We start from the raw sequence: 12,977 nt of genomic DNA, 5'->3' as shown, positions 1-12,977 counted from the left end.
ATTTTAAATATACACACAAAGGGAAAGTCTCCCTCTGGTCAGGGCTTGATGATCAACAGTTATAAGGAGACTTAGGCAGGTCACATTTAGTTTAGCATCCTTACCTAATGACTTAACATACATTGCAGTCAAACCAGGAAGCCTACACAGAGCAAAATGAAGAGTCTTTAGTGAAATCTATTGTGTTTACTACAAGCTTTGATTTCTAAGCTTTCCTCAGCATCTGTACAATTCAGAGTAATATGTACTGTTTAAAAGGTGTTTAGATATAATAAATTAGTCATTTAAAAGTGTAATTAAATGTAACCATATTTCTCATAGCAAATTGGCTTTTGTAGGCATCTCTTGCTAAATAAATCAAGCCCACTGAGAAATCCATTGGCCTTTGACAGACAGATTTTTCAAAGTCTCTAACTTAGAACCAAATTCAATTAAAACAATACTTCTACAACTTCTGTGGAAACCAGGCTACAAGTAATCAATTTTGGAAGGTTCTGTTAGGAGAAGCCCTCATGAGATTTATTCAAAAACTGGGCTCTAGGCAGTCCTAGGAAGAGAGCTAGGAGTTGGCTATAATAGATTCTTAAGTGAATTTTATTTTGGTGAAGGATTTTTATTGACAATAGCATAAAACCATGTCTTGAAGTGTGTGGGGTTTTTTGGGGGAGCGGGGGAGGGGCGGTGTTCTTTTTAAGAAAGAGGAATGGCTGTTAGTGGAAACAGCTTGAAGTAATGACCAAAAGAATTTAGAATGTACTTCAGCCAACCTGGGCTCAAACCATGCCACTTGCTGCCATGATCATCTGTAAAGTGGAAATAGTAAAGACCCTTCCTCCCGTTGGCCTGGTCGGAATTGAAGGAATACACGGACTCCAGGTGCCCAGCACCTGAAAAAGTAAGCTCATGCTAACAGTCATCTGCTGCTCCCCCAGTGGTGTTCCCCTCAGTGGGCCCCTGAGTGATCAGAAAAGATTTCTGGGACATTTTCCCTTTTTAGGACCACTGAGGGGCCGTAAGGTGGGCAGAGGTTCTGTTGTGTTTGTTTTGATGTAAGCTTAACCATTAAAATCCAGACTGACCCCCAGAGCTTTACAAATAAACTCATTATTTCAATATTTCATATTTCTCTGTCCCACCTCTAACCTAGATTTAGGAAAAGCAGGCCTCATGTACATGCCATCACCTGTAAGCTGATGCTCTGAAGCCGTTATTTCTCCAGGTTAACAATTCCTGTAACTTAATATCAATTGAGCACATAGGTTTCCTCAGTTTGTTAAAACAAACAAAGCATCCTCATATACATCCATCAACATGGCACACTGCAGAGCGTAATATTTGGAGAAAAACAAGGCAAAGTGCACTTCATAAAATCACAAGGATATGGTGAGGTTCTCGGACAAGTTATTTATGATCCTGATTAGCCTTGCAATATTTTTGCCATTTTCATAGATTTTACATAACAACCAAAAAATATTGCCTTTACCTTTTAACATGGGCAGCTTCATCTTATCTCCTTTACTTTTATTTAGCTTTCACTTCTCTCCCTCACCCCAAAATTTCTAGCAGCTTGATCCTGGAAAAGCGAAGCTTCTTGCTCTCAGTGGCGGTTAGTTTCACATGAGTGTGGTTTTCCCAACACTAGTCTAGCATAGCAACAGCACCACCAAAAGGACAAGGTCCCAAGTTTCTAGGATCTGTTCTTTCTTGGCTCATCAGCACATCAGTGTTTTTTACAGGAAGATCACCAGCTGCTGTGTGTCCAATATATAGCATGTTGGCATTTCAGGCTCTTTATAGTTACTAGGTCTTAATTTGCTCTGATCTCAGATTCATTAACTTCTCAGCTCTATTTGGGTATAATGAGTTTTCTTTTAATCCTCCTGAACTAAAAAGGTAAGTAGTTGACGGTGCTAAGCTACAGATAAATCAGTTGAGCAGCTGATCTTTATAACAGTGTAGAAATAATGCACAAAAACTAGGAGTGCCCCTTGCGGCTCAGCGGTAATGAAACCAGCTAATATCCATGAGGATGCAGATTCGATCCCTGGCCTCACTCAGTGTGTTAAGGATCTGGCATTGCAGTGAGCTGTGGTGTGGGCCAGCAGCTGCAGCTCCAATTCAGCCCCTTGACTGGGAACTTCCAAATGCTGCAGATGCGGCCCTACAAAACAAAAAACAAACAAGCAAAAAAAAATGATGTATGAAAACTAATATTAGAGTCAGCATAATATCTGTGCAGTCAGGAGAAAATATTGAAATATGTGAGTTGTTCTTTGTTTAGTGACAATGAAAATCACTCCATGAAAAAGCTTTTCTCATTCTTAGAGTATTGTCTGTTATACCTCATGCTGTCCCAAATTTAGTAGTGTAGCAAAACTTCTTTAATTTTAAATATATAGTGACATGTCATAAGAATGAAATCAAATGAATTTATGGTAAGGAAATAGTCTTGTATATCTCAAACAAATGTATTTCAGGAGCACTTTTGTTCCTATCATTAACTGAACTGTGTTTGTCATTTTTGTTATTCAAAAACTTATGTATTCACCACTTTCCCTGAACCACTGAGCTGCACTAAGCACTGTAACTTACTGGTTAAGAGAGTAAACTGTGGAATCAGACCACATGGGTTCAAATTTTGGCCCTCTGTTTTCTGACTGGCATGACCTTGGGTAAGCACCCAGTGTCTGAATTTCCTCCTCTGTTAGATGGAGTTGCTAATCCTATCTATTTCATAGAATTGCTATGAGGATAAAGTGAGATAATAGCTGTGAAGGATTTAACCCAGAGTAAGTGCTTAATAAATATTAGTTACTGCTTTTATTATTTCTGCCATAGTTATTTGTAGGTGTTGGTTATTATTCTTTTACTTCTTCTTACGGAATTCTCTAAATATGGCTGAATCCAAAATCCAAAAAATCACTTTTATTTTTTTAACTGGTGCTTTCATTGACCGCTTAGCAAGTTATTTAAATGCCTCTGAAAATACCTATCTAGAAATAGTAGAAATAGGTTTATTGCTGCATGTGTACAGAAATGTATCTATTCCATTTGTGGATGGGGATATCTGGTCTCAGACACCCCATCTATGTTTTCCCACTACCTCCACGCCACTATGTTCAGAGAGTTTTTAAAAACCATTAGGCACACACACATTTATGTTGATTTGGGCCTGGAAAAACAAAAAGACCTCATCCAAGTGAAAGCTGTGCCCTCTCAAAGCATCAAAGCAAAATTATGGGAATTGAAGTATCTTAAAGCTCTACCCCACCATGTTTAGAGAGTTTTTAGAAACCATTAGACACACACACATTTATGCTGATTTGGGCCTGGAAAAACAAAAAGACCTCATCCAAATGAAAGCTCTGCCCTCTCGAAGCATCAAAGCAAAGTTATGGGAATTGAAATATCTTAAGGGAGCTTTTTAGCTGCATCATTGCCGTAATCCCTTCCTGGCCCTGAGTCTGACATGAAATTAGAAGACATGTACAGAGAAAGGGAACTGGGGCCATCCAATTTTGTGTGGTACCCACTCCAGAGCAAGACTTGCATCCTTCCCCAACAGAGTCATTAGTAGTCAGGGTTCATGAGTCACTTTATAGCAGTTACATGTGTGAGTCAGAGTGCTCTTGCCATGATGTGCTATTATTAAATTTAAGTTGGTTATTGAATAAAATGCTTGGGGTAACAACTTAGTAATTCGTTTTCAGTACTAAAAATTAAGTTAAGAATTGGGTATTCAGACTGAGTTCCACTACCCTACAATTACTTAACTGAATTATTTTGTTTACCTTTCTATCCATGTTAGGAGTTCTTACTACTTCAAAAAGTTTCTACCTGTTATTTTTCTACTTTCTAACACTTACAAATAATTTGAATGTGAGTCTTTTATTGATAATGTTCTTTTTCACTTCTTGTATCATTGGATCTGTTTTATATAAACATGGGTAAATGTGGAAGGGCCAGTCTGTGTAATCTAAGTGAAAACCGAAATACAAGCAAAATAGGATTTTGTAAGCAGTTCTATTCTCCCAAGGATGGAGTAAGTCAGTTGTAGTAATTCAGTAAAATATAACTAGAATTAATAGTATAAAATTAAGAAAATGGAAATTTTCCTGAATATCAGGACTGTAATGCTTAGAAAGTTATTTAAATGTCTCTGAAAATAAATAGGCAGAGGTCCATTCTGTGGAGGCCTAAGTACAGCTGAAATACTGAACGAATACCAATGAATGTATTATTGGGAGCATTTCTGCGCCACTGTGATTTGGTCTAGAGAACCTGTTAGACCCTTTAGTTGCTAATTCCTTTTTTGCTATGAAATTATAAAGCCTAAATCATAAAACTAAATTTCACTTGCAAATTGCTAGAAGTCTTATTTCCCCAGTGAGATCAAATATGTCTTATGACATGTTTTTCCTTCCACTGTTCTCTCAGCTGTTTTTTCTTATTACTGAAATGGTGATGCATTGATATTGGTTCAATTACCAAAGTATCTGAGTACTTTAAATTCATGGTACATCACAGATAGTCAGGCTAAGTGACTGTGATTATCAGACAGGGTGTTTGATTTAAATTAAAGGAACACTTCCAAGAGATTATTTATAGAGGAAGACTGTTTAAAGAATTCCCATCACCCATGTCATTAATATTTTAGTACCCATATTAAATAAGGAGTATGTGGAAATAAGGGATAAGTGCCTTTTATGTATAGGTGTCACTTCTATATTGTTTTCTTTGGTTGGGATCAGCGCTCCGGGGCCACATTATGGCTGAGGAAACCATAAAAACAACTCCATTGGGTAAGGAAGTAACTGAAGCCCTTTAAATGCAATTCAAAAATATATCCCAAATTCCAGATTATAATAAAATGAGAATGTTAAAAATGATTTTCATATTAGAATTACATGGTTGCTGAATAACCACATACTTTGAGGTGATGTTCAAATAGAGAACTTCTATCAAATATAATGGAATTTTCTCCCTTTATAGAACAAAGGAAAAATACTAAGTTCCGTTAGAGGCAAGTGTTTAAGACTTACATGGGATGTAGTTGTTTAGCTATGTTTTGAAAAAGACAGTAACTTAAAGATTTCTTGTGGAGGGGAAAATTGAGATCTTACATTTTTGTTAGATATTGGCATTACTTTTTTGCGTTCTCTGAAAATGCTTGAGCTTTTATTACACACTCGGAGAAAATGACCACCTTGACCCAAGATTTACATTTGTAATTCCATTAATAAAAATAGAAGTCATTCTTGCAAACTTAATGACATGGAGATAAAAATGTATATATCCTATGTATTTGGGTCTCTGAGTTATTGCTAATACTTGCCATGTGGCATTAGTTCCACACTATTTTTGTGTTGTTGTATCTGGAGATATCAACCAATGTTAACAGCATAAAAATTCCTCAGGGAGGATTCCATACATGAGCCTGAATTACACAGTAGATGCGATCTAGTCCAATGACTAGCCATTCGAATAACCTGTGTTTTCTCACATATACTACTTTATTATTTGCTACATCTTCCAAATAACCTTTGACTCTTTGCAAGACAAACCAGCCCCTACTTTCAGATTGTTTTTTAGAAAAAAAAATTACAGTAATGGGAGTGCATGTGAAAGTATATGTAAAGAGCATTATGCTGATTTAGTACCTCATAAATGTTTTGTCTTTTTCAGCCTGTCAACCAGGGTCGCCACTATCAGAAGGAAATGAATCCACCTTCTCCTTCTAACCCCCGGTAAGAATTATTAATAAGCTAAATTTCTTAAAAGGTTATTTAGGAATTGTGTACTTTTCTTGGTTTCATGCAGTTATTTTCTAAACATCCACAGAGCTTCCCAAGTTCTTTTCTTTAGAAGTTTTAGTGCACTCTACATTTCTCATTCAGACTCTGGTGTCATGCAGTGCAGTCTAACTGGGTTTCAATAGCACTCCTGCCTTTTACTAGCTATGGAACTTTGAGAAAATCATTTAAATCAAAGTAATCCAGGCATAATAATTCCCTCAGAGTACTTTGGAGAAAGATCACATGTACAAATACACAGAAAATTCTTAGCATAGTTCTTGGCACCTAGCAAATTCACTTTTTTTTTTTTTTTTGTCTTTTTTTTTGTTGTTGTTGTTGTTATTATTGCTATTTCTTGGCCGCTCCACGGCATATGGAGGTTCCAGGCTAGGGTCTAATCGGAGCTGTAGCCACCGGCCTACGCCAGAGCCACAGCAACGCGGGATCCGAGCCGCGTCTGCAACCTACACCACAGCTCACGGCAACGCCGGATCGTTACCCACTGAGCAAGGCAGGGAACCGAACCCGCAACCTCATGGTTCCTAGTCGGATTCGTTAACCACTGCGCCACGACGGGAACTCCAGCAAATTCACTTTAAATGTTAGCATTATTCTGTTTGCATAGGTATTTCATTTTAATAGGTATTTGATGTTTAGTGCATTTTAGGCATGAATCTTTTTTGTATTGCCCGGTGCCTTTACATTTATCGCGATAAGCTTATATGTATTCAAATGGCCATTCTCTTTTTTCATACTTTCAAAGTTCATAACTCCGAAATTATTTTATTTCAAAAAAAGTCATTAACATACAAGTCATTTCTTAATATACAAAAACCTCATTATTTTAGGCTCATTAGAGACAAGTAAACTTGAATTAGAGCTTTGAAATATATATGATATTATATTGCTTTCTAAAAAATACCTAAATAAAAGATGGGATTAAGATGGCTGAATAGAAGGACTGAGGCTCAACTTCTCTCCTAAAAACAACAAAATTCACAACTAAAGGCTGAGCAATCTTCACCCAAATGGACCAGAAACATTAAAAAAGATATCCCACTCCAGAAGACAAAGACCACATCAAGAGGTAGGAGGGGTGATTTCACGATATAAACAACCCCATACCTCCCAGGTGGGAAGACCCAGACTGAAAACTAACTGGTTCACAGACACTCACCTACAGGAGTGAGAGTTCTGAGCCCCACATCAAACTCTCACGTGTGGGGATCTGGCACTGGGAGAAAGAGCCCCTGGAGCACCTGGCATTGAAGGCCAGTGGGGCTTGTGCGCAGGAGCTCCACGGGACTGGGGGAAACAGAGACCCCATTCTTAAAAGGCGCTCACAGACGTTCATGTGCACCAGGTCCCAGGGCAAAGCAAAGTCTCCATAGGAATCTGGGTCAAACCTGACTGCAGTTCTTGGAGGACATCCTGGGAAAACAGGGGTGAATGTGGCTTGTTGTGAGGGAAGGACATTGGAAGCAAAGCTCTCAGGAATATTCAGCAGCAGTGCCTTTCTCTGGAGGTGGCCATTTTGGGAAAATCTGGCCCCACCCATCAGTCAGCACTGAGAAGCCCCAGGCCAAACAACAATCCAGGTAGAGTCACAGCCCCACCCCTCAGTAAACAGGCTGCCTAAAGATCCCTCAGGCACACAGCTGCCTCTAATCCCATCCAGAGACTAAGCCCCACCCACCAGAGGGATTAGAATCGGCTCCACCTACCAGTGGGCAGGCATCAGTCCCTCCCATCAGGAAGCCTACAGCAAGCCCCCACACTGACTTGGGCCACAAGAGGGGCAGACACCAGAAGGAAGAGAGGCTACACCTCTGTTATCTATAAAAAGGTCACCACACCAAAAACCTATAAAAATGAAAAGACAGAGAACTATAACTCAGATGAGGGAGAAAGGAAGAACCCCAGAAAATCAGCTAAGCGAGGAGGAGATTCTCAGCCTCCAGGAAAAAGACTTTAGACTGTTGATGCTGAAGAAGATGCAAGACATTGGAAATAAACTGGAGGCAAAAATGGATAACTTACAGGAAACACTGAGCAAAGAGATACAAGATATAAAACTTAAACAAGAAGAGATGCAAAATACAATACTGAAATAAAATATTAATTCACTAGACGCATCCAACAGCAGAATACAGGAGGCAGAGAACGAATAAGCGAGGTGGAGGACAAATTAATGGAAATTACAGATGCAGAACAGAAAAGAGAAAAAAGATTGAAAACAAATGAAGAGAGTCGCAGAGAACTCTGGGACGACGTTCAATGCACCAACATCCGTATTATAGGGGTACCAGAAGGAGAAGAGAGAGAGAAGGGGACAGAAAAAATATTCCAAGAGATAATAGCCGAAAACTTCCCTAACATGGGAAAGGAACCACTCACTCAAATCCAGGAAGCACAATGAGTACCATATAAAATAAACCCAAGGAGGAACACCCCAAGACACATATTAAGCAAACTGACCAAAATTAAAGACAAAGAGAAAATCTTGAAAGCAGCTAGGGAAAAGAAACAAATAACATACAAGGGAACCCCAATAAGATTATCAGCAGATTTTTCAGCAGAAACTCTGCAGGCCAGAAGGGAGTGGCATGATATACTTAACGTGATGAAAGGAAAAAACCTCCAACCAAGATTACTCTACCCAGCAAGGCTCTCATTCAGATTTGAAGGAGAAATCAAAACCTTCACAGATAATCAAAAGCTAAGAGAATTCATCAATACTAAACCAGCCTTACAACAAATACTAAAGGAACTTCTATAGGCAGAAAAGAACAAGAGAAGGAGGAAAGAAAAAAGAGCAACAAAAACAAATCCAAATCAATTAATAAAATGGCAATAAGAACATACATAGCAATAATTACCTTAAATGTTAATGGACTAAACCCCCCCAACCAAAAGACATAGACTGGCTGAATGGATACAAAAACAAGATCCATATATATGCTGTATTCAAGAGACCCACTTCACTTCTAGGGACACATGCAAATTGAAAGTGAGAGGATGGAAGAAAATATTTCACACAAACGTGGATCAAAAGAAAGCTGGAGTAGCAATATTCATATCAGGCAAAATAGAATTTAAAATGAAGAATATTTTAAGGGACAAAGAATGTCATTACATAATGATCAAAGGATCAATCCAAGAAGATATAGCAATTTTAAATATCTATGCACCCAACATAGGTTCACCACAATATGTAAGGCAACTACTAACAACCTTAAAAGGACAAATAGACAATAACACAATAATAGTGGGGGACTTGAACACCCCACTTACAGCAATGAAAAGATCAGCCAGACAGAAAATCAATAAGGAAACACAGGCCCTGAATGATGCATTAAACCAGATGGGCTTAATAGATGTTTATAGGACATTCCATCCAAAAGCAACAGAATACACATTCTTCTCAAGTGCACATGGAACATTCTCTAAGAATGATCACATCCTGGGCTACAAATCCAACCTCAGTAACTTTAAGAAAATTGAAATCATATCAAGCCTCTTTTCCGACCACAACGCTATACTAGTGGAAATCAACAAAAAGAAAAAAATCTGCAAAAAACACAAACACGTGGAAACTAAAAAACATGCTACTAAACCACCAATGGATCACTGAAGAAATCAAAGAGGAAATTAAAAAATATCTAGCAGCAAGTGACAACAAATATATGACACTCCAAAACCTATGGCATGCAGCAAAAGCCGATCTAAGTGGTAAGTTTATAGCAATACAAGCCCACCTCAGGAAACAAGGAAAAGCTCAAATAAACAAGCTAACTTTACATCTAAAGCAGCTCGAGAGAGAAGAACAGACAAGACCTAAAGTTACTAGAGGGAAAGAAGTCATAAAGATCAAGCAGAAATCAATGAAACAGAAACCAAGAAAACCATAGAAAAGATCAATGAAACGAAAAGCTGGTTCTTGGAAAAGATCAACAACATTGATAAACCCTTAGCCAGACTTATCAAGCAAAAAAGAGAGAGGACTCAAATCAATAAAATTAGAAATGAAAAGGGAGAAGTAACAACGGACATCACTGAAATACAAAGGATCATAAGAAACTACTACTTGCAACTATACGCCAATAAAACGGAAAACGTAGAAGAAATGGACAAATTCTTAGAAAAATACAATCTTCCAAGACTAAACCAAGTCAAAATAGAAAAGATGAGTGGACCAATCACAAGAACTGAAATTGAAACTGTGATTAAAAAACTTCTAACCAACAAAAGTCCAGGATCAGATGGCTTCACAGACGAATTCTATCAAACATTTAGAGAAGAGCTAATACCTATCCTTCTGAAACTATTTCAAAAAATTGAAGAGGAAGGGACACTCCCAAACTCATTCTATGAGGCCACCATCATCCTGATACCAAAACCAGACAAAGATACCACAAAAAAAGAAAACTACAGACCAATGTCACTGATGAACATCGATGCAAAATCATGAACAAAATCCTAGCCAGCCACATCCAACAATACAATCAAAGGATTGTACGTCATGATCAAGTGGGATTTATCCCAGGGATGCAAGAGTTCTTCAATATCCACAAATCCATCAGTGTGATACACCACATTAACAAACTGAAGAATAAAAACCATATTATGATCTTCTCAGTAGCCACGGAAAAAGCCTTTGACAAAATCCAATACCCATTTCTGATAAAAACCCTTCAGAAAGTGGGCATAGAGGGAACCTACCTCAACATAATAAAGGCCATAGATGACAAACCCACAGCGAACATTATTCTCAATGGTGAAAAGCTGAAAGAATTCCCACTGAGATCAGGAACAAGACAATGATGTCCACTCTTGCCACTACTCTTCAACATAGTTTTGGAAGTCCTAGCCACAGCAATCAGAGAAGTCAAAGAAATAAAAAGAATCCAAATTGGAAAGGAAAAAGTAAAACTATCACTATTTGCAGATGACATGATACTATGCCTAGAGAATCCTAAAGACTCTACCATAAAACTGTTAGAGCTCATCCGTGAATTTGGCAAAGTTGCAGGATACAAAATCAATACACAGAAATTGACGGCATTTCTGTATACTAACAATGAAAGAGTAGAAAGAGAAATTAGGGAAGCAATCCCGTTTACCATTGCCTCCAAAAGAATAAAATACCTAGGAGTAAACCTACCTAAAGAGACAAAAGACCTGTACTCTGAAAACTAGAAGACACTGATGAAAGAAATCAAAGATGACACAAATAGATGGAAAGATATACCATGCTCATGGATTGGAAGAGTTAATATTATCAAAACGACTATACTTGGAGTTCCCGTTGTGGCGCAGTGGTTAACGAATCTGACTAGGGACCATGAGGTTGTGGGTTCGGTCCCCGCCCTTGCTCAGTGGGTTAACGATGGCGTTGCCGTGAGCTGTGGTGTAGGTTGCAGACACGGCTCAGATCCCGCTTTGCTGTGGCTCTGGCGTAGGCCAGAGGCTGCAGCTCCGATTCAACCCCTAGCCTGGGAACCTCCATATGCCGCGGGAGCGGCCCAAGAAATAGCAAAAAGACCAAAAAAAAAAAAAAAAAACGACTATACTGCCTAAGGCAATGTACAGATTCAGTGCAATCCCTAACAAATTACCAAGGACATTTTTCACAGTACTCAAACAAAGTATGTTAAAGTTTGTTTGGAAGCACAAAAGACCCAGAATAGCCAAAGACATCCTGAAAAAGAAAAATGGAGCTGGAGGAATCAGGCTCCCGGACTTCAGGCTGTACTACAAAGCAACAATCATCAAAACCATATGGTACTGGCACAAAGCAGAAATATAGATCAGTGGAACAGGATAGAAAGCCCAGAATCCAACCCACACACCTACAGCCAACTCATCTATGACAAAGGAGCCAAGAATATACAATGGAGAAAAGACAGCTTGTTCAATCAGTGATGCTGGAAAAATGGGACAGGCACATGGAAAAGAATGAAATGAGAACACTCCCTAACACCATACACAAAAATCAACTCCAAATGGATTAAAGACCTAGATATAAGAGCAGACACTATCAAACTCTTAGAGGAAAACATAGGCCAAACACTCTCTGACATAAATGACAGCAACATCTCAGATCCACCTCTTAGAGTAATGACAGTAAAAACAAAAATAAACAAATGGGACCTAATGAAACTTAAATGTTTCTGCACAGCAAAGGAAACCCTAAACAACACAAAAAGACAACCCACAGAATGGGAGAAAATCTTTGCAAATGAATCGACTGACAAGGGATTCATCTCCAAAATTTATAAACACCTTCTGTAGCTCCATACCAAAAAAACAAAAAACCCCATCAAAAAATGGGCAGAAGATCTAAACAGACAGTTCTCCAAAGGAGACATGCAGATGGCCAAAAAACACAGGAAAGTATGTTCAACATCACTCATTATTAGAGAAATGCAAATCAAAACCACTATGAGGTACCACCTTAAACCAGCCAGAATGGCCATCATCCAAAAGGCTACAAACAGTAAGTGCTTGAGAGGGTGTGGAGAAAAACGAACCCTATTCCACTGTTGGTGGGATTGTCAGTTGGTGCAACCACTGTGGAAAACAGGATGGAGATTCCTCAGAAAACTAAACGTAGAACTACCATTTGATCTAGCAATCCCACTCCTGGGCATCTATCCAGAGAAAACCACAACTCGCAAAGACACATGTACTCCAGTGTTCATTGCAGCACTATTTACAATAGCCAAGACATGGAAACAACCTAAATGTCCATCAACAGAGGAGTGGATCAAGAAGAGGTGGTACATATACACAATGGACTATTACTCAGCCATTAAAAGGAACAAAATACCAGCATTTTTAGCAACATGGCTGGACCTAGAAACTATCATACTAAGTGAAGTCAGCCATACAATGAGACACCAACATCAAATTTTTTTACTGACATGTGGAATTTAAAAAAAGGACAGCCTGAACTTCTTTGCAGAACAGATGCTGACTCATACACATTGAAAAACTTACGGTCTCCAGAGGAGATAGTTTGGGGGGTGGGGGGATGTGCTTGTGTTATGGGATGGAAATCCTGTGAAATTGGGTTGTTATGATCATTATACAACTATAGATGTCATAAATTCATTTGAGTAATAAAAAAACATTAAAAAAGAAAATGAAAAGAATTTTGGTAACAAAGAGGAAATAAAG

At 38.4% G+C, this 12,977-nt stretch overlaps 1 protein-coding gene across 16 annotated transcripts in view; it reads left to right on the top strand.

Annotated features, from left to right (window-relative positions):
* Positions 1-12,977, top strand: part of C13H3orf67 (chromosome 13 C3orf67 homolog) — a 282,335-nt gene that overhangs the window by 212,210 nt on the left and 57,148 nt on the right. For all 16 annotated transcript variants that reach the window (XR_002337601.1, XM_021069115.1, XM_021069106.1 and 13 more), the window contains one exon: positions 5,686-5,747. Coding sequence is in view for 15 of the 16 variants with exons in the window: in XM_021069115.1 (XP_020924774.1) it covers positions 5,686-5,747 (62 nt within the window). In the remaining variant the exon portion in view is untranslated. The remainder of the gene's footprint in view (positions 1-5,685; positions 5,748-12,977) is intronic.

The sequence above is a fragment of the Sus scrofa genome, chromosome 13, assembly GCF_000003025.6.
Source record: "Sus scrofa isolate TJ Tabasco breed Duroc chromosome 13, Sscrofa11.1, whole genome shotgun sequence".
Taxonomy (NCBI): Eukaryota; Metazoa; Chordata; class Mammalia; order Artiodactyla; family Suidae; genus Sus; species Sus scrofa.
The sequence above is the reverse complement of the archived record's forward strand: the minus strand, read 5'-3'. Positions and strand labels throughout refer to the sequence as shown.